Below are 22,005 nucleotides of genomic sequence, written 5' to 3' on the forward strand. Positions count from 1 at the left end.
ATTTATAAAGGGAATTACAGAAGTGTTGCAGCTTAATGGCACATCTCACCTTGCACCATGTTGACCTTTCTCCTTTGAGTGGTTCCATAGAAAACAGGTTGGAACTGCATGTGTGTTAGTCTTCAGTTATCTCCAGGAGCTTCCTGCTGTGACTTGCATGTGAGAATTATACAAATGGAAAGAAGCCCCTGTTTTGATGATCCCTCTTTTGGAAGGGGCATTTGGAGAGCTTCCAGCTCCTATGCTGAGGTGGGCTTCAGGTTTCAAAACAGAGCACTTATTGAATCCTCCTGTCTTACTTGAAGGACTGCAGCACAGGAGGGGCTGTAACTGTGTAATAGTGCCCTCAACCTGACTACGTCAGAAATCCAGAAAACTTTAAGAAGGGACCCTGTCATGCAAACAACTTGGTTGTTTGTGACTAAGTCTGGGAGAAGGGTGCCCATGGCATTTAAAAAGATACTGAAACTAGGAAAATGCTACAGAAGAGACCAAAACATTGTTTTTAACAACTGCTGTTCACATTGTTTTACACCGGGTGGTATCTGTTCACCTGAGCTGCCTGTGATCCCGAGAATCTCTTCTGTTGTCTTTGTAGCTGAACCTGGTGCCCCTACTTTTATGCTTTTTCATGTTCTGACCCCGCTGGGGCAGAGAGCAGGTGTCACAGTGGTCCTCAGGCCCACAGGCTTTTGTTGGGAGAACACACAGCCTGTGTGAGCTGCAGCCACCATCCCAGTTCCAACCCAGCCATCTCTGTAACCTCAAAAGAAACGTGTGTGGGATTGATGTATTTGTTGATTTTTTTTGCTGGGCTTTGCTCAAAGGCTCAAGCTTGGGACATAAATCAGTTTGGTTTTCCTTCTCCACTGAATACAGATTGTAACATTATAGCAGAGCCATTCTATGTAGTAGAAACCTAACAAAAAACAGATTTTAACATGGTCACTAACTCCTTTGAAGGAGGCAGTGTTAGCAATTATGATCTAGACTAGACATTGGTAAGACCTTACCAAATAATTACAGGCTTCCTAAAGTAGTATAGTATGAGTAATTGCAGGATTAAAAATGTTATTATGAGGAGTAGTTTATACCGAAACTTCATCCTGCTCTTTGAAACCAGAATCCGTAACTCTCATCGTGCCTCAGCAAATGCTTGTCCTTCTCCACAGAAGAATGCAGACTGGCTTTATTGTACAGCAAATGTTCTGTGGTACATTATTTAAATTAGCATATAATAGAAACCTAATTGCCCACTAGGGCCCAGAGCTTTAGCTGGTGGAGATCAATGTGCTGCCACTGAAGTCAGTGTAGCAATGTTGATATTCACCCCTTGAGGATCTGGCTCAGCAGCTTGTTTCTATTCCAGGCATTGTTAAAGGAGATAGTGTGTTTAGAATATAAAACCGTGGCATGGTCAGAGATAGTCAACTCCATTTATGTGCAAGTGAAGAGAAATAAAGCGGTAAAACCATTATTTTTATCTGAGGATTTCAATTTATAGTGTCGATTATTCATATTGACTGATCTGGTACAACAGGGAAATCATGAGCATGGGGTCATCTTGTTGTGGTTTTAATTTCCTATGTCTGTAGTTATCTAATCCTCTCAGTGTGAGCAAGCATGATTAGTATTTATTTCTGTTCTGTGTGCCAGTGCCCTGGGCCAGGTTCTGTGCTAAATCCAAAGTGACTCTGACTTAATTGGCATTAACTTCTGCTGCTATAATATATATAAAATTTTGTACTTTCTGTGTAAAGCACCCTCAACTCCCCAGACATTTCTTTTACATGGGTGTCCTGCCCTGGTGTCAAGGCTTTTGGTAGATCTATCTGTATTGGGTTTTATTCAGTGTGAAACTTTTCCTAGCTATGTTTTCCAAATGCTACTTCAGGAAAGGATCTGGCTGCCTGTTAACCATTGAGAGGCTACCAGGAATGTTGTTAGCGCTGTGCCACTAGTTAATGCATGGCCTCAGTAAGAGCAACAACCGTCTGTCTCGGGAGAGTCAAGTACCAAAGCAAACAATAATTCTTCACGTTGTCAGATGGTTTTTACACTCGTTTGGAATGCTTGCTTAGTGAAGCTTATTTTGCTTAATGAATGCTCCATTCAGGAATAGTGAAAGTTTAGGGCTGAGCTGAGCCAACAGTTCCTCTTTGTGGAGTTTGTTGCCTCTCCTTTCACTCCTGTTATTCTCAGCAGACCTCTGGCTGCTCCCCCACTTACCCCTGCTTCTGTTTGTCCCCTGGGAACTTTGGATAATCAGAGTTGTGCTGCAAGCATTCTTCCCAGAGCAGGAATGTGGGGGAGTTCTGGTTACAGCTTTTGGGCCTTCATCAAGGACAGTGTACTTAACTGTGTGTGAGCCTTTCTGAATTCTACAGTGTTAAACCTCCAGATCTGCAGCTGCCTGGTGTTCCTCCTTGCCTGTTTTCTGATGCACACAGAACACCAGAGTAGAAAGAAACATCAGCAAGAGGGATTGGTGCAGACAGACTTGAAAGGGTTGGGAGATTACGTTCGTCATTCTCAGGGAGTTACAGTATGGCTTCATTCAGCTCCGGTTACGAGGTTGTTTTCTTGTCCTGCCAAAGCGATGAAGCTTAGCTCGTAATTAAGTGGTTTGGATTGTCTGGATAAAATGATGACAATAATACAGGTGCTGTTTCTGTTATTTTCATCTGCCTTTTATCAACCCTCTTTTATTTGAGGAAACACAAATCCAGTGCATTCATGTCTTGACAGCTTCTACCTTTTGGGGTGATCTGGCCTTTAGAACCTACTGTTAACCATACGAAGCAAGTTGGGTTTTCCCTTTAAATCTGTCAAATGCATTTAGCAATAGTTGACTCAATCATTTAATTCTGTAATATCCTGTTCATACTTGTACTTTACCCAAAGCTTGTATTCTGCGCAGGTCTATGGGGTATAGGATTGTCTTCTCCTTACTGTACTGTCAAACCTGTTAGAAAAAGATCAATATTCTCTATTTGGGTTTTTCTGGGGCGACCCTTTTGTGATTTTTGTAATTTTATTTTTTAAACAAAACTAATGAAGTATTAAGGCATTCATATATGTGGTGGTGGTAAGTCAGCACATGAAGTTCCTTTTCTGTTCAGTGCTGCATTTTTCAGCTTCAGGGTGCTCTTTGTTGGGGCTTTTTGTTTGTTTTTCACTTAGAAACATGGGAACACCTTGAACATGTGTGGCCAGAGACATACATGAGTATGGGATACATACAGAGAAATGGGATGACTCACATGGAAGTAAGAAGCCATCTTAGAGCCAGGAGCTGGCTCTAAGACTGTTATCTCCAGTGCAAAGGTGGCCAGCATTAACATTCTAGAGTCTGATGGCCAAATGGCACAACCCCAAACGTGATGGCTTTTCTTTTACAGGTAGCAAACTGTGTTATCTAGTTAATGGTGCACACTGCTGTTACTTCTGGGGTATGTGAGCCTCTGATGGCACAGCAGGTTTTCTTGCATCTCTAGGTTAGATGAAAACCTGAAGAAGCTTTGAGATCAGCAATATGTGCCACTGGGTACACTGCCGAAGATCAGCCGGTACTTCTTGCATGGTTTCACTCCCTGGTGTGGTCAGAGTGGTACAGCTGCTTCTTTGTTAGGAAGAAGCAGGATTGCAAAGATAATGGGTGAAGGCACTGGAGCATGCATGGCAATAATTTATAAGAGCTGGAGATAAATAAGCGGGCAGAGTTGAAGACTTATCTGGGTGGGGGTATTAGCATTTTGAACACTCTCTGCACAGATGCAGTTATCACTTAATTGACTTTACCTTAGGGAACACTAGAAAATCATTTTGCAACCGTAAAGGAAAAGCTTGTGCACATAGTCCATAATGGGTCTGTTGTGCTTGTGCAAGAATCTGAGGCTGCAGGCTGTCACGACAGGGAAAGAGGAAGCTTGCCTTGAATCTGCTGCTACTGCTGCTGTGCAGTCACCACGGAGGGTGGAACGGGACTCCTTGATGAGCTGGAGAGAGCAGGGACAGAGCCACGTCTTTTCCTGTCCCATTTGCTGTTCATGTGTGGAGGCAAAGGAGTAATGCAGGAACGAGGGAAAGATCAGTTTGTTCCTTTTGTTAATATCCTTGCTTTTCAGATGTCTGATAGAAATGGAGGGGGGTTGCTTTCAGTTTTCAAGGACTGTTGTGGAGAAATAATTGACTGTATGGTATTTAGAGAGGCTGCAGTCAGACCTGTCAGTTGCCTTACTCTGCAAAGAGCTGTCTAGTCTCTTGCAAACCCCACTGTGCCTCTATGAATGCAGAGAGTGAATTCCCCCAGGGTCCATTACTGGACTGACAGGGGTGTTGGGTGCCCAACACCTCTGGGTTCTCACCCTGATGATCTGCTGGAGATGGCCAGTCTTGTCAGAGCTGTGTGGCTAAGATCCGTGACACCTTGAACCCAGTGCGGTCTTCCCCGACAGAGTAGTTCCTTGATTTGCTTGTAGTTGTTATTTCAGGTTTTGCTATCTAAGCATGTCAGGGTTTTATTGGAATTACTCCTTCAGCAGTAATATGGGTTATTCCAGGCATTGTTTAAAAGCTTATTTTTTTTGCATTTCTTAAGGAGAGATTTAGCTTAGAGCAAAATCAGTAAGGGGAAAAGAATTAGGAAATCAAACCCTTCCTTTCCCTTGTCGAACCTCTCAGTTTTCCAACCTCAAATAAGTATGTGAAAGGGGTTTAGCAACTTCAAATTGGATTTTCGAATGTCAGATGACTCTAATAGCCTTTGTACACAAATAACAACAGAAGAGCTGATTATTGTTTCTGGGCTCTGCGATGCACTTATGTAATCATTAATCTTGGCACTCCTTTATCTCCAGCAGATTAGGAGGCCACTGTCATTTTGAAGACTACCATTAAGTAGACTTTGTTAGTGTTTAAATATGTGAAGCTTAACTTTAAGCTTCCTTAATGTATGCAATGGAGGTATCCTGTGCTTACAGTGTTGTGATAGAGCTGTTGTACTAAGTTTCAGTCACATATCTGCTGCTAGAGTCTGACCTCAGACAGGGTTTTATGTGCAGTGTTTGTTAATCAGCATCTGAAGATGCTCAGAAAGCTTTTTAAGCATAAAGCATTAAAGTATCTGTTTGAAACAGCAAGCAAACTCACTTTATCTACTACCTTTCAGTTGGTTTAATCGCTGAGAAGCAGGAAATTAAATGCTGTGAAATGAGTAGGCAAAAGAAAGGGTTTTAATGGAGGTCGCAGCACTTAATCTGATTGTGGCAAAGGGAAGAGCTTTTGCTAGACCTTTTCTTATCACAAGCTTGTAATTTTCTAAAACATTTTTGTGGGCAACTCCATTTTTTTTCTTTCATGATTCTTGTCAGGAAATGAAGATGGTTTTCAGACAGACATTATAGGGGTATAAAGAAGCAGGGAAGCAGGGCTGGGTCCAGGGAGATAGCATGAGCGTCACTGGTAGGGGAAAACACTGTAATACATGATTTGAAGAACATGTTGGGGGAAAAAAAAAACCTTTGTCTCTCTTAGAAGTGGTTTTGAGACTGATAGACTGATAGTGGTGTAAGCCAGAGCCTCCGTCTCCTCTAATAGCATGTTGCACGTTCTGGTGCAGTTTTGGGGGGCAGGTTGTATTATTTTCCTCCTGTGCCCCTCTACAAGAGAAGACCTGAGGGAGGAGGAGGAAGATGCTGCAGTGCCAGAGTGCATACAGGCAGAGCTGGCTGCTCTCTGCAGCCTCTCCACAGTCCCTTGCCAACTTGGTGGTCCCAGCCTGCTTCCAGAGGTGAAGGATGATCATGTGACTTCATGCAAGTCAATGAAGTACCACTAAGATTAAAATCTATGAGGAAACATATCAGCTGTAAATCATTGCTTGTTTCGGGACTTCAGTGATGTTTTCTCTCAAATGGAGGAAATGTAGGTATGATTATTTTGTGCTCCCCTCTTTGAGCCTAGGAGAGTAGCTGAAGATACCGTGGTTGAGAGTGCAGCTTCTTCTGGAGTATCGCTCAGTTTCATTAATCCTCAGAAGAGGATTTATGAACAGCAGCTGTGACAAAATAACATGCATACACTAGAAGCAGTGGCAGTGGAAAGCATCCTTGGGTAAAAATGTGACCCCATGAAGCTAGAAAGGTGCAGGATAACTTGAGAAGAACCTCTCTGTGAGGTGTGAGGGAATGTGACTGTGCTTTGCTTCTGATAGCTGTATATCACTGAAGGAGTTGAAGAATTAATGCCCAGTATTGGCCGCCATGTGAATCCAGAAAGGAGGTGATGGAGAGAGGTAATAAATGAGCGAGTGCAGCTGAAAGGCTCTTTACTGTTCAGAGTTCTGGAGTTGGTTTGGTTGTTATTGTTCATCTCATAGATGAATCATCTGAAAATGAAAATTTAAAGTAGACATTTAGAGCACACCTTTGTGAGAAACTAATGATTCCACTTGGCATACAGCATCAAAGGAAGCCTTTTTAATGACATCAAATTCATGTATAGCCAAAAAGAAAAAGGAAATATCTTAAAAAGGCAGATGTGGTCACTGCAGAGCAGTGCAGCTTCTCCACTGGGTGAATTTTTTTTTCCCTGCCATTCTTTCTCTGGAAGTAAATTCTGAGTTTGAGTGTGTTTTCATCCAAGTGCAGCTCTCTGGGAAGGAAGTGTTCCTGCACCAGCCGTGTGTGCCTCGCTTTAGCTTAACTGTACAAAGTCCCATTTCTCAGTACATTCTGCAATTTCTGTAGAGGCCAAATGCTTCAAAAATCTGTGCAGCCTGGCTGCCCAAGCTGAATGGACCAAGCTGAATTGTGACACTCGCCTTGTTTAAGAGAACACTTTTGCCTTACAGAATTTCCCGTCTTCTGAGTTCATTCCATGTTCTTTCTTCTGAACTGCCTATTGCCATCTCTGGGGAGCTGCTAAAGTGGAACTTGACTTGGCTGAATATTGAAGTATAAAGGAAAGTGTGTGCATTGTGACAGAGAACATGTGCTTATGGGTTGCTAGTCGCAGACAGCCTTCTAAAGGAGTATCAGGAATTACTAATGCTTGATCTGAAAGCTACAAGCATGAGTAGCATCAGTGAAATTGCATTGTTACCCATGTTTAGCAGATGCTGTAGTCACACTGACCTAATGTCCTTTAACTATTCAGAAGCTTGTCACCTTGCTAATGAATTTAGTTGAAATTGCTAATAACTGTGACACTCTTACAAGTGATTAGCTTTTCCCAGGTGTGGGTTTTTTCATCTGGTAACTGTACGTGTCATTTGATTTGTGCCTAATAAGGCCATGGAACCGAGATGTAATTTTGCAAATGGGTAGCACAAATGTACGTAGCTCCTTAAGAGTATCAAATGACAGAGGTTTCATGTTGTATAAAAGGAAGTCTAAGACTTCTAAGCCTACCCTTTTACTGCTGTTCTAAAAAGCTAGTAAAAGATCTTTCCTTAATGAACCTTAATGTAATTTAGCTAGCAACTAAGTTACTCCCATAATGCAGTAACTATACGCTTTGCAATAGGGACTAAAATGATTGCCTTCAAAGTGTTGCTCATTTAAGACTGTTTGCAGCATATGAAAAATAATCCAAGTGAAGGTTGTTGGGAGTGATACTTGTAGCTGACTTGCTGAAGTGGTGCTTAAAATTGACAAGTGGTTGGTCAAGTTCTTTGTTTTCCTACTGCAAGCAAGAAACCAAAATGTTGAGATGTTCCCCTAAGCCAGGACATTTAATGAGGGAAAAGAAGGTGGAGGGCAGTGCTGGAGTTCACAAATTCCAGTCTTCAGGTGAGGTCCAGCACTTGAGAGTAGGGAGTTTTGTTTAAAACGGGGCTCTGTGCATTAATCTGTGCAGCAAATGTCAGAGGTAATTTAGATATTCACTATGAAATGCTACAATATTAAAAGATTTTTTTTTCATTAAAATCCAGTCTTTATTAGCGTCTTCTGGAGAACTGGGGAATTGGACAGCAGGGTAAATATATTTAAGCTCTGCAGTACAGGTTTGTTTCTGGTGGGAGGGGCAAGTATGCCAGTAGTGTTGTCCAGCTAGCTCCAGCAAATAAATATACTCTGAATTATGTCCTCCTGCAGATTGAACTTTCTGTTTTCCTCCCTGTTAATACTACAAAATGAAAGACCAACATACAGACACCAGGAAGGAAGGGTTGGTGTAAATTTTCTTTTCCTAGTGTAACAGAAAAATAAGTTGCAAAGACTATAGGAAAGCTCAGTGTGATTGAGTGTGTACCCTGCTTCGAGGTACACATGCGTTTTGACCTACCAGCTTACTTCTTTTTCCAAGGTTGGTGGTTATCTGTAGGAAGTAATTAGGGATGTCAAAACCTGAGTGAACTGTAGAATCCTGTAAAAACACAGTGTGGATTGACAGCAGAGCTAGCTTACTGCTTACTGAATAAATGCAGTAGCAGATGAGAGCAGAAGTCGTCAGTGTTGGCAGTTCCTGTGGTGATAGCTCACACCTATGTTGCTTCTAGAACTCGTATTTGGTGTGGTTTTGTCAAGTTCAACGTTCTGTAGCTGTGTAATTAAACCTGTAAGCTTTGGCTTTAAAGTTAAAACAGGGAACTAACAAAACTCCAGCAACTATAAGCAATTCAAAATGCTGGAGAGTTGTTTGCCAGGAAGTCTGCTCACTGGTTTCTTGGATCATAAGACCAAGACCCAACAAGATTTGGCAGTTAAATCCCAGTCACCTAAGATAGCTGTGGATGGAGTAGAGATAAAGACCGATTATCCTGATTACGTGGATAGATAAAATGAGACACCAACTAGTGTCCTCATTCACACAACAAATCAGCACTAGAATGAGGACTGTAGTATCTATTTCTTTACATGCAAGTTGGGACTTTAATTAAAACTGTATTATAATTCATAAAGAAGAGCCACATGGTTGCAGTGTCAGGGTGTTTTCTTGTGAAAAAACTGGTTTTGGTGATTGTTCTATTTATAAAGAGGTACATTTAGCCCAGTCTTCAAATTCATCATACTTCAAAATGTGTTCATCTATCCAGTATAACTACTGTTAGTTCTCAGCCAGAGAAGAAGAGGGGAATGAACTGATTAAATATTAATTCATAAGCACCTGAGCCACCAAGAAAGAAAGTGAAAAGTCAAAATTTTATGGGAGAAAATGGTGTTGTATAGGACTTGGAAGACTCTTCTGGCCATATTGAAATAGTTGTGCTAGTTTTCAAATGCTTTGGGTTTGAAATGTATAGGACATTGCATAGCAACACTTCCCTTTGTTTCCCTGTTCTTGTTCTTTGCCACTAAGTTTGGTTACTATGGCTTGTTACTGTGCCTGTGTTGCTTCTAGTGAGTGAATCTTCTCTGCTATAAAAAGAGAATTTGTATTTATAGTTGGTGCTTTGTTTTTTAATTTGTTTTGTCTTCTCCTCTAAAGAGAATCATTATCCTCTGTCTTGCTGCAGTGTACATCTCTTCGTGCATCTTTCAGCCCCCTTCACAGTTTGATTTAAGTTCATGAATGTAGTAACAAAGCTGGACACAGCTCCCTAGACTTCACAACCTGGGAACGTGTTAGTTGTATGCCCTGGGAAGTAATGAGGGTGATTCTCCACAGAACTACTTTTCTGTGCTCCTGGACAAGTAAACACATCTGGATGCAGCAGTCTTGATTTGTTTGAGCCTAGGCTTGTCCGTCAGTGGTTTGATGTTATCGTTTGGTCTGTGGTATGGTTTCAGAATGTGACCAGAGTCCCATGCTAAAGCTGTCTCTACCTGTCATTTCTTCAGCAGGGGAAATCAGATCATCTCGTTTCAGCTGCTAACTAGACTGCTGGTCTTCTTTGCTCAAAAGTATGAAGTTGGTTGGTGATATGAATGTTGAGATGCCAAATTGCATTGCTGGGTCAAAAAAAGAATGGCAGTATGTCTGGATGTATAATGCCAAGACAGGGAAGAAATATAAGACTGAAGGGAAATAAAAATCGCTTAGTGTTGCACGCATAACAAAGGGAGCCAACATAATCTGAGTTCCTCTGAAAACCCTAAACCAGTTTTTAGCTTGTTTGTGCTCTTAGAAGCCTGAGATCATTTATGTTGGCATTTCTGGTTTATTTTTTTGTTAATAAAAATTAAGAATATTATGATGGTCTATTAAGGTTTTTCAGCAATTTTTTGTTTGAATGTTACATTAAAAATATAGAGAGACCTCACTACAAGAACTTCACATAGTTTTGCCTGTTATAGAATCCAAACTGTTTTCCACACAGCCTTCTTTCATGAGGTATTAAAGTGTCTTTGTTGAATTTAACGCTTTGTATAATAGCAAAGCTTTAGTTCTTTAAGATTTGTGGAAGAAAAATGTCTTTGTTTAAAGGAAGACAAACATAAATTGGTGATCCTGGCATAAGAACACGAGCTCTTGCTGAACTGTTCCCCTCAATGTGTCCCGATCAGTAACAGAGGTTAAAAGAAGTCAGAGTAATTTCTAAAATCAGTCTGGCAGACCCTGAAAGTGCTCAGGTTGTTCTGTACTGTTCAGCCTGCATTTCCTTTAATACTCTTTGAAGCCAGTTGTTTTTAGCATTGTGGACTGCTGCACAGTATCAGGCGACCTCATAAGAGGGATCCAGTTGTGCTCAGGCCCAAATATCTAGTCTTGGATTGCAGCATTTCTGTCTTGTGTGTTTGAGGTGTTGCTCATACTTCACTTTTAATTAATACTTTGGTGGCCATGTTCGTTTCTACTCCACCCATCACACCCACAGACTTCAAAGTGTTTATAGCAGCACAACCTCAGTATTTATTTTATTTTATTACTAGTGTGATTTCCTAAGGAAACAAGGCTTGGAGAGGTTGTTTGTGTTTGTCTGGTTTTCTGCCCATTACCCCAACCCTCCTTATTCCCAGAACCATTGAGCCAAGGTCAAGAGCATCAGCAGTCCCAAAGATATATTCCCACATGTTTCATGAGCATGGAAAAACATACTCAGAAGAATACCCAACTAATGCTCCTCTGAGGGGCTATGGGAGGAGAAGCTGTAAAGGAGAGGAGGATGCAAGGAACACCCAACATGCTGCAAAGGCTTCCACTGGAATTTCAACCTTACTGGACCCCAGAAAATACAATTGTGAGATGCAAATTCCTAGGATACCATGCTTGGCTAGTTCTCCTTGGGAGGTACTTGTCACAGCAGTATCATTGGGTTCTCCAGTGGGACTGTCTATAGAATAAACCTTTCACACAAGGGAGGGAGCAAGTAAATTCCATCAGCTCTTATCAAAACACTTCCTGTGCTCTCCAGAAATCCTTCAGACATTACCAGCCAGCTGTCATCCTTAGAAGTACACAGGGTTTAAGTGTTCTAATCCGTATGAGTGGACAGATGGTCACTCAAGGTGCTACATTGATGGAATGGGCTGAAGCTGTGCGCCACTAGTTTTCAGTTTAGTGGAATTGCAGCATTTGCAAGCTGCAGGTGTTTGGAGGTAATTTGCAGCCAGCACAAATTACTTAGGGTACATGACATAGCAAATTATTTAGGTAATGAAGCTGAAAATGCAGGAAGATTAGAATATTATATAGTAAAATCAGTCCTTGTTAATTCAGTTTGTGATCAGATATCATGTTGCTTTAAATACCACATTACATGCAGTACCCTTGTTTGAGTCAATGAATATGTATGAATATGTCAGTGAATATGTATGCCTCCTAATTTAATCAATATACTTACAAACAGCACTAGCAGCGATGTCTGGCACAAACTGTATCCCTTTAGAAGCAGGTTAGCCCAATTTGTATGTGTATCATGTTTATTTCAGAGTCCTTTTGAATTAACTGCAGAAGTGTATGTACCCTGGGAAGCAGGGAAAGGCAAGTAGAGATGGGTAACTTCTTGAGCCAGTACTGTGGGACCCAGAGGATCCTGGCCGGTGTACGTACCCCACACTGAGCCTCAAGGAAAGCTCTCCATTCAGCTGGCAATTTTGGTTAGGGTGCTTTCCCCAGAAAGGCAGTGGATTGGAAACAGATGCTCAGTGCCCAGAGAAGTTTTAAGGAATAGAAACCAGTCTGGCAGACTAACCAGTATGTGCTTAATTTGATCTTTACTGAGTGAAACAGGAACATGTATACCTGGAGTTTCTTGATATTGCTGCTTTGAGAGATGGTGTGAGCTGTAATGGGGAACTCCATAGAAATGCTCTTACCTCAATGTTTCCAGCATGCACAGGTAGTTAGGAACCTATGTACCATGGGAGGGGAAGAGAGCATTTCTACACAGCCTTACCTTTCTAGAAAATGATGATTTTTGAACTCGGACATAGTCAGAGGCAGTAGTGTTCACCTGACTTTCACCTTCTAAAAGTTAGGCTTGCAATTAAGGTATCATTAAATTCCTTCTCTGGGGAGTGAAGAGGAGGCCTCTCCACTCCAGGGTTCATCTCGTTGGTCAGACAGTGAATCATGCTCCTTCTCCCTTTTTTCTCCTCCCTTTCTCTTCTCCCTCCCTTTCTTCTCTCTCTTTCTCTTCACTCTAGGAGCAGACAAGACAACTTCAGCTAATTACCCAACCTCCAAGATAGCTCAGGTCAGCTTGGAGAATATCCCATAAAAGGCAGGGATGGGGACCACTTTTTGCTTCCATGAAAGAACCCTTCCCAGGATACCAAATCAGGTTTCATACCCATTGCACGTTGGAAAAGATAACATGATGGATGTGAATGCACAAGTTTGACATCAGTGTGAAGGCAGGAGGAAAATCCTTTTTCTATCCCAAGAGAATAAATTCATTTGAATGAAAACATTCAGACACAGTAATGGGGAGAGGAAAACTTCTGTCTTTGGAAAATAGTTTTTCTTCAGGATGGACTGTTCATACTCTGTCCTGGGTCGAGGCTCAGTGTGACTCTCCCTAAACGGCAGAACTGGAGAGAAAGGTGCCCCATGCTCGACATGGCTCTACAGGCTCTTGTCCCATTGTGAATCTTTGTGAAGAGTTAGGAAGGAGCTAAAGGTTATGAAGAGCTTGTACAGAGCATTTCCTTACAAATACAGAGTTAGATTTATTACTTCCTCTACTGCTCAGACCACACAAGGAACCACACAGCATTTTGGGATGCAGAAATTAATAGAGAGGGAGAGGCTGTCTAGAGGGGTCTGTCTGGGGAGAGAGCTTGCAAAAGGCAGTCAAGCCCAGGGAAGGTGTTCCAGATTTGGGGAAAGAAGTACAGCTTGCAGTAAGAGGGAATAAGGTATATTCTTGCATGTTCTTCTGTTCTAGATGCAAACAAAAGCTGGCGTTCAGCACGTTCACATTCATGAGCAATTACGTGGAGGCAGTTACATAATTTAAGAGCACCAGAGCTACTTCAGACAATTGCCAGGTGAAGACACAGTGGATAAAGAAGAAGGGTTCAGAGCAAAAAACACAGGCTTTTTTTCCCTATAAAACTTGGGCTCAAGTTCCTGTTCTGTCTGATTTTGAGCAAGTCTAAGAGTCCACACTCAATTTTGCTGCTGTAAAATGAGGATCAAGTGATGTTACAGCATCTGATGTTACAGCAGGAAGATTACCTGATGTTGCAGTGGTAGCAATAGCTACCGGTTAAAAGTCACGCATACTGAGAGACCTCAGTGGATGTCAGGTGCCCTTTCCTATAGAGATAGTCTTGACATGAGTTCTTAAGAACTTTTGTAGGTCCCTACCAACCCAAACTATTCTATGATTACCACGTCTGGCCCTTTCTGGTCCCTTCTCCCTCTCAGGAGCCATTTCTGTAGCAACTTATCTGATACTTTTCGTGCGTGTCTGTGCTTGAGTTCACATTTGCTGCTCTTGGTGGTTTGGTCTTTCATTCTTATTCCTTGCTGCCTTTGGCACAGGACATCCTTGGTAATATTCTGGAGCACTGTTATTTCAGGGTGTGAAAGATTCTTAGGCCTTTAATCTGAGAACACAAACTACATCTGTCACCTGGGTATCTGTAGTGGTTTCTAAGCAGCCACAAGAGTTTATTTTTCTTCTGCAATTCATATTTAAGAAATAATTTGCTCATGCATGAACCAGAATCAGCCTGAGCACCACCCCAGGAGACAGAAATTCTAAACTGTAATTTAGGCTAATTCTAGTCTAAAGCATGAATTAGAGTATTTTATATAATCTTGGAAAATATGCCATATAAATATATGTAAGCACAGAACAGGTACAATTAATGTGAGTGCAGTAGGAAGCTGTAAGTAACTCTGGGAATGTGAGAAACCAAGTTGGAACATATTCTTGACATGTAAAAATATTTCCCACCTGGCTTGTTTGCATAAGAACAAGGTTTTAGCAAGTACATATTTGCATGTCAGAGTTAAAAGTGGGGAAAATATTTTCACCCTCATAAGAAAAATGCCTCATCTTGGCAATGGCAGTTTGCATTTAGTAAGTTTAAAGTATCTAAACCCTTTCATGCTCTGTGGAAAGTGTACAAGCTCACGCCAGCGGTTCCACTGCAGTAAGTGATGTGCAGAGCACATCACGTGGAGCAGAAATCGATCCAATCCCTTCCCGTGTGTTCATTTGTAATTGGTTGTGGCAGTCCCCAGCAAATTGTGCTTCCCAGTTTCATACCACTGTCCTGTATCCCAGTGAGATGCTAAGTTGAGGTTTTAAATGCTACATGCTTAATTGAAAGTGAGTACCTTGCAGATTGAAGTACTCTTGGAAGTTTAGAAGTACGCTTCTGAACTGGGGGAAATCTGGAGTGCTGAAGCAATACCTGATTGGGTGCCACTCCTCACACATGCAGTGGTTGGCAAATGCTGCACATCTGGAGCCTGTGAATCTGTGAAAATTCTCTTCCAGCAGTGTTGCATCCTGGAAAATGCATTTGGGACTAATTATGGCACCTTTAAGACTATTAGTAACCTAGCTTTAGGCCATCACTTTGTAGGCATATTACATTCCTTCAGAAACACTCTGCAAATGTCCTGTTGCTTAAGAAATAGGGATTGCATGGACAGGCTTCGTGGGTGATTTAACTCATGTGCTAGAGATTGTAGATAAACAAGGTCCAATTGTATCATACCTAGTCAAAATAAGGCACTAATTATGTATATAAAAGTGACTGTAAAATATAGCACTGCCATTTAGCTTATGAGATATTCATGACCACTCTGTCAAAGGAGCTGGAGAAAGCTGCAGGTTCACTGTTAGCAGAGCAGAAAAATAATCTCACTTTGAAAAGGCACAACCAGGAATCAGTAGATCTATCCCAGAATTAGCCCAAGGATTGCTCTCTGGATCTAAACTGAATATTGCACAGATTTTGAGTTGTTGTGAATTTGCCTGTTGTCCAGCTTGCTGATGTGAAGCGGGGCTCTTCTCAATGTTTTGGTCATAAACACCTGATGCTCTAGTAATGATTAATGTAACACATTAATAAAAGAGCATACACTTTATTTTCTCCTTGTATTAGTTCGCTGCCTGCTCCATTGTGTTTAATGGGTTAGCTGGAAGCAAAGTGAAATTAAAAATTTTTGGAAGACTGCAAGAAAGATGTATTTCCTTTTTTTAAGTGTCCTAAACACCTTTTGATTTCAGCCCATCCTCTTGTTGCCGGAGGGAGGGTGGGGGATTAAAGGTCAAGATTGCAAAGATCCTGATGATGGAAGCAGATGCACATGTTGTCCTGTAATAGTGGACATGACTGTTTGAACGCAGTGTTCAGAGTACAGCCCAAGTTAAGCTAATGCATTGTAAGACAGAATGAGATGTCATTATGTGTGCTGTCACCACCGTAAACTGGAGCAATAAAAGCTGTCCGAAACAATCTTGTGTCTTGTGAATGGATTTCAGCTCCTCACAGAAGATTAACAGCACTTCTCATGGTTGTTAGAGCCACAGCAAGAGTTGTGTTTGTGCTCCAGTTCAGAATAAGCTGGTTCAGGAAATCTGACATAGCCTGATCCTAATACTCTTGTGGCAAAGACTGGATTTTCTTGGATCTTTTTAGTTATTGACCTGATGGGTACAGTCTGTGTTTGTGTGAGCATGTGCAAGCACATGTACAATGTGGACTGCTGGTCTTTGATACTGCAAAGCGCTGCCTCAGCCTGGTCCTATCCAGAAAAGCTTTCTGGGAAATGAATGCAGCTATATGATCCAAAAGTTAAAGGGGAATTCCTGAGCCTCCTAAGCACCTTCTTAAATCCATGTATTCAGATGGGAGGGTGCTGTGATTTGGAGTTCGCCACACACTGAACTGAACTCAGTACGTGTGGTTTATATGTCTGAAGTTCCATTTAAAGACTGGGGGTTCATATCCTGTATCTCTTTGCCAGTGTCCAGCCTGCACCAACTCCCTTTGTTTCCTAAGCTGGCCAGAACACTGCTGTACTTCCCTTCCTTACCTGTTTGGTGGTGGCTAACACATAAACACATACTGGCAATTCACTCCCAGGGCAGATAGGTCACTTCTGGATTTCTCAAGTAAAGCGCACGTCCTCTTTGCCTTGTCCCTTCTCTCTAGGCCTGGCCACTGGTGAGCAGTGGATGGCATGATGGGCACCCCTCTGGTGAAGGTGTTGTGCTCACTGGCAGGTAGAGCAAACTCTAAAATTACCTTTTACAACCTCACATTAATAAGATTGGAAGAACCTTTCTGATGTTGTCTCAGCTCTTCGGCCAAACTCTGAACTCTCCTGTTCTTTTCGGCTTTGAAATGCTGATTCCAGCCTTCCTGTGGGTTCTTAAACACCTTCTCAATTGACCCATTTTAATAACCCAAAAGCCATTATATAACGAGCAGCCATAATTTAGCTCAAAGCTCTAGGGGACCCTTGCAGTTCAGCAATAAATAGTTAATGCAGTATAATGTTTAGCAGGTTATTAGTTTTCACTCTACAAATGCTGATCAGGGAATGCTTTTATAAGGTGTTTAAAAGAAAATGCAATTAACTGGTTGCGTGCTTCTGTTGCAGCTCAAATTGAAATTATTCCATGCAAGATCTGTGGAGACAAATCATCAGGAATCCATTATGGTGTCATTACATGTGAAGGCTGCAAGGTAAGCTTCTAAAATATTAAGTCTTAAAGCAGCATTTAGCCTTTGATAGTAATTGTTTTCCTTTTTTTAAAGAGCAAGCACTGCACTGCAGTTGGGTCGGTGCATTCCAGTTCAAAGAACATGGAATCAGTTTGGGTTTGACATTGTGTTGACATGAGCAAACCCCACCCCAGATTCTGGGACAAGCCTCAAAGACCTTGCACTTGTAGTATGTGTGCTGTGAACTGTCTCTGTGGGTAAGCAGAAGAGGTACAGGAAGCTTCAAGCACACCACAAAGAATCTGTTTTGTGGATTCATTTGAGAGTTTGGGGCTTCTGAATCTCCCTCTCTATTTTCTGCTTAGTGAATGGCCGAGAACCTGTGCCGCCATACCTGAGACCTCTCTGACTTCTCAGTTTTCTTTTGTCCTCTGCTACAGTTGCACATCCATTCTGGTTGGTATGGGGGATATTTCACGGAACTGTTTGGTGCCTGTTCCTTGCCATGCAACCATTGCTGTGTGAAGTTTAGGCTTTAATTTTTTTTCCTCATTTGTACCTTCAGTAACTCCAGTGAACAAGGGCTACATTAAAAGCATTTATGTGTTGTTTAGTTTGTTTCTCACAAGCAAGAATTCATTTGGACAACACTAACTCTAGGCCAGAGCTGAAGCTAATCACTCCTTTCTGTCAGTGGTGCACAATTACAGTGCAAGCTTGGAGTGCCACAGTGTGCACAGCTGTGCTCTGGCTTCTGCTTTCCTCATGTGCACACGTTGCAATTCCATGCTGATAGTTTTTCCTACTGCAAATCTGCATTATAGGGGTGAAGAATTTGTGGCAGTTTTCAGTCTGCTCTCCTAGTTTGCTCAGTACTACTACCCATCCTCAAACAGCAGCTTCCTTGCTTTCGCATTATAGAGATTTCTTTTGTGTTTTTCCAAGGAAGATTTTTGTATTTCCATTCACACATTGTCTCAGTCTAGTGGAAGTGTTGGTAAGAAGGAAGAGAAGAAACTAAAAATCTAAGCGTGTTTGAATGATAATGGGGCAGCACTTTCTGCTCTTTGTAACTGCTGTTACTGTGGGAAATGTCAGAATTGCACAAAAATGGGTTCACAATGAAGTGGTTACTTTTGACAGCTTCATGTGGTCAAGCAGCTTCTATCAGATTTCAGCTGTGAAGTGGCAGACATTGGCAGTGATAATTCTGCTGTATGACCATCTTGTCAAAGATTATTGAGTTGTGTTCAACATCTGAGGCCTCTTTAATCCTTAAGCAAGCTGGGGCCAGTGTATCCTGGTATACCTGAGCCTCGAGATCAATGACGAACCCTCCCTGTCAACAGACTGAGGTCAGCACAGTGCTACCGCTCGCCTAGGCAAGGAACCGGCCTTTCTCAACATGGCTTGTTGCAGAACAGGAACAGGCTGCCAAAGGAAAGGAAAGTTGCCAGCTGAACTGTTTGTTGCTTCATCTTCATGCAGTTCCTTTGCCTTGTCTTCTCTAAGTCCCATATGTGTGAAAAAAGCCCCTCCAAAATGCAAGAGGAGGCAGTGGAGCACACCATGCAGTTCTATTAGTAGGTAGCACTGAAGGTAATAGACAGACATGTCCATCGAGTACTCCTCCATCAGGGACTGTGCTTTCCTAGGAAAAAATGCAAATGTGAGTTATTAGGAGAAGAGTCCTTTGTGTATGTCCAGCAGTCAGAACATCAGGTGTGAGCCTGCCAGCAAGAAATGCATGTGCAGCTCCTTATGTTTCAAAACAGGTTATTTTCCTTGGCATTCTTTATAAGCTGAATTCTCTGGGAGCTCTGTGCAGCCCTTGGCCTGATGCTGAGGATTCCCCAGGGACAGATAGCTGGTGGGCAGGGGTGGGAGGAGAGGCAGGTGGAAAGGAATGCTGAGCACAATGGAGCCACTTGAACCTTGGAAGCAGAGTGTGCATGGGTAAGACAGACAGCAGCCCTGTGAATGAAGCTGGGCATTTTCTCCTTCTCTTGGAGTAGCAGAGTGATGTTTTCTAGCCATAAACTTTCAGGCAGGATTTGAAAGCCAGTGAATATCTACTTAGTTAACCAAAGTATTTCCCTTTCAGGAGGGAAATTACTCTGAAGTTCACTCTTTAATGCCAGAGCCCAGATGACCTGCAAGTGGTGACAGCTAGGACAGTGCTAGTAGGCACGAGTCACAGCAGGAGTTTGAATTATCATGACAGAGACAGCATTTAGAATGCCCTACTGTAGCTGATGGATTTTGTTTGTACTACACTTTTCCACAGTAATGTCAACAAAGTCTCACCCGACAGAAATATTTTGGCTGGTGAAAAAGTTGGCATAGCTTGTCTTCTGCCGAGGGAGCCAGGTGTGTATTGGTATGGGGTTTTTCCCAGCTTTCTGTGGCTATGATCTCTGCAGGTTTGAGCATGCTTACATTGCTCTTCATGTTACACTAAATCTTCCTTTATAAAAAGCACTTTGCTGTGAAGACCTAGTTCCCAGTGCTCCAGTTCCTGGAGCTGATGTTCTGCACCAACAGACCATCCCAGAGAAGTCAGTGAGATTTTTGCACCGGTGCTACAGACCCATCTGTGTGTGTCAGATGACACGATCCAGGCATTAGCCCTCAAAAGTGAACAGATGTGCTGCTGCCCTCTCAAACCAGGCCTGTCAAGAGTGATGTACGGGCAGCACCAGCAGTACAAAGTGGGGTGTTTTCAGGTCTAACTATTTTCACTCTGGTTTGCTGTGAACTTTAATGTTACTTAGTAACATTAACTTAGGTGTTACTGTACAAATACCAATGACCACAGGAAAGGTTATTTATTTAAAACCTAAAGTGTTGTTTTAGTTGCAGACACCTACTTTGCAATCCTAATCTGTATCGTGTATGAAATCACAAGTTCTTGTCAAATTGCTGATCCTGCTGCTCTTCTACAGGCTTGTGACTCCTGCATTTCATATGGTTGTAAGTCTTCTGACCCATTTTCATTGTTAAATTGTTTCACATAGCTAGAATTGAAGATCTGTAATGAAGCCAGTTACTGTTTTGTGAGAAGTTTTCATTTCCTAACCCACTCCAATGTTACTGGTTGGTTTTATGAAGTTACTGTCTGTGCTTTGCACAGACATCATTGAATACTCCCATCCAGCTATTGAGCTGCATTTCAATCTGCCTTTAATAAAATGGGACACCCCCTCCTCTTCCCTCGATCCAGTGAAGACCAGGTTGTAGCCAGGCACTGTTTTATACTCTGTCTGGGAGGGCTCCAGTGGCTTATTTATATAGACTAGATTTTAAAAGAGCGTGTTTTTTTTCTCTTCAACCATTGTTGGTATCTTGTATGCAACTTACAGTGGGAGAAAAGGCAAGATCAGATTAATCACCCCGAAGTACGGGTGAAGAATGACACAAAGACTGTGTCACAAGTCAGAAATAGAAGTTTATTCTCTAAATTTGGAAATAGTACTGTTGCAGTAGCATTACTAAAAAGACTCGTATCTGTATGAAGCATTTCTTCAACCATTAATTGTGGGAACCCAGTAACAATCTTGCTCTCTACTAGGGGTGGTCCTAAGAAAGGAGACTGCTTTGTACACAGCCGTTGTTCTCATAGCTGAAAGCTGAATCCAGTTCAGCATTGTCAGAAAACACCTGAACATTTTAAAAGGACATAGCAAAGCATGTAGTTTGAAAACAACATTTTGTTAATGAACTATGGCTTTTAGTGTGCAGGTGCAGTTACTTGTGCTGCTAGTGCTGTCAGTTCATGTCCAGCTGACCTACAGGTGCCTTAGTGTGCCCCCCTCTTTCTTTGCCTGCAATGCTTGGTCTCAAAGCCATCCCTGCAGGGCACTGCTGGGCAAAGGTTTATAGGTACCAGCTTTTCCCTCTTGTCTCTTTTAAGACCAAAAATGGTCTTGTTCATTCTAACTACCAGGAATGCCTGTGTTTGTTACTTCAGAAGAGTACCTGCTGTATTGTCACTTCCCACCTTGGATTACTTCTGGCCATTTTTTCCCATTGTTCACTTTCTTCGCTGGCCAACCTGCCATTACTGTAGTGTTGCAAACATCTACCTGAATTCAGGCTTTGAAGTTCTTCTATTTTTGTTTTCCTAGCCAGTTCCAAGCAAAACACATTAGAGATGAGCCCTGTTACAGCATGGGTGATCAGGAGCCCTGTGTAACCCAATGAACACAACCTCACTCCTGTCTTTAATACATCTGTAAAATGGAACATTTTGTCTCTGTTTTCAGTGGCTCTATAACTTTGTTGTCTAATACTTCATTACCAAAGTTTTTAAATAGTGTTTTCATAACATTCTCCTCCCTTTACAACTAAACTATGTGCTCATTGTTTTAAAAGGGTTAAAAAGTTGATCTGTCTTTCATAGGACCATGTATTTTTCTGGTGTTTCTTGATGGTTTGCTTTAGAAAACAGTAAAAGAATGATCCCCCCCAACTAATTATTAATTGCTCAGAATATTGCAAAACTTAATGATACGTGGAAGTCTTTAAGTATTAGCCATAAATCATGGGATTATGAAAAAGCCTTTGTTGTCATAGGCTTGCATACAGTCATTCCAAAACGTCTGCCATTAGGATGCAGCGAGGCAGCTGTCAGCTGTTTTCTTGTAATTAACCAGCCAATGAGCAGCTAATTAAGACATATGTGTATACAGAAGTGGAAGTGGGTATGGTAATGAACTGTAGGAATCAATTCATTAAAGGAAAATTTGTCAAAAGACCAAACATGAGATCAGCATTTCAGCCTGTATTGCAGTGGAGAGGGAGCCGGGGCTTTGCTGGCTGGGACTTTGGGAAGCACAGCGGGCTTTACCCTGCTGCGGAGCACACAGACCTCTCCAGTATTGAGCACTGAGGTTACTGCAACTGCTCAAAGACTGCAGAAGCTGCTATTTACATTTCAAAGTTCTTTTTTAACAAGTTGTTATTCGAACTGACTTGC

At 41.9% G+C, this 22,005-nt stretch overlaps 1 protein-coding gene across 2 annotated transcripts in view; it reads left to right on the top strand.

Annotated features, from left to right (window-relative positions):
* Window positions 1-22,005, top strand: part of RORA (RAR related orphan receptor A) — a 71,383-nt gene that overhangs the window by 26,070 nt on the left and 23,308 nt on the right. For both annotated transcript variants that reach the window (XM_031045931.2, XM_031045932.2), the window contains exon 2: window positions 16,963-17,048. In XM_031045931.2, coding sequence (XP_030901791.1) covers window positions 16,963-17,048 — 86 coding nt within the window. The remainder of the gene's footprint in view (window positions 1-16,962; window positions 17,049-22,005) is intronic.

The sequence above is a fragment of the Melopsittacus undulatus genome, chromosome 9 (genome assembly GCF_012275295.1).
Source record: "Melopsittacus undulatus isolate bMelUnd1 chromosome 9, bMelUnd1.mat.Z, whole genome shotgun sequence".
Lineage (NCBI taxonomy): Eukaryota > Metazoa > Chordata > Aves > Psittaciformes > Psittaculidae > Melopsittacus > Melopsittacus undulatus.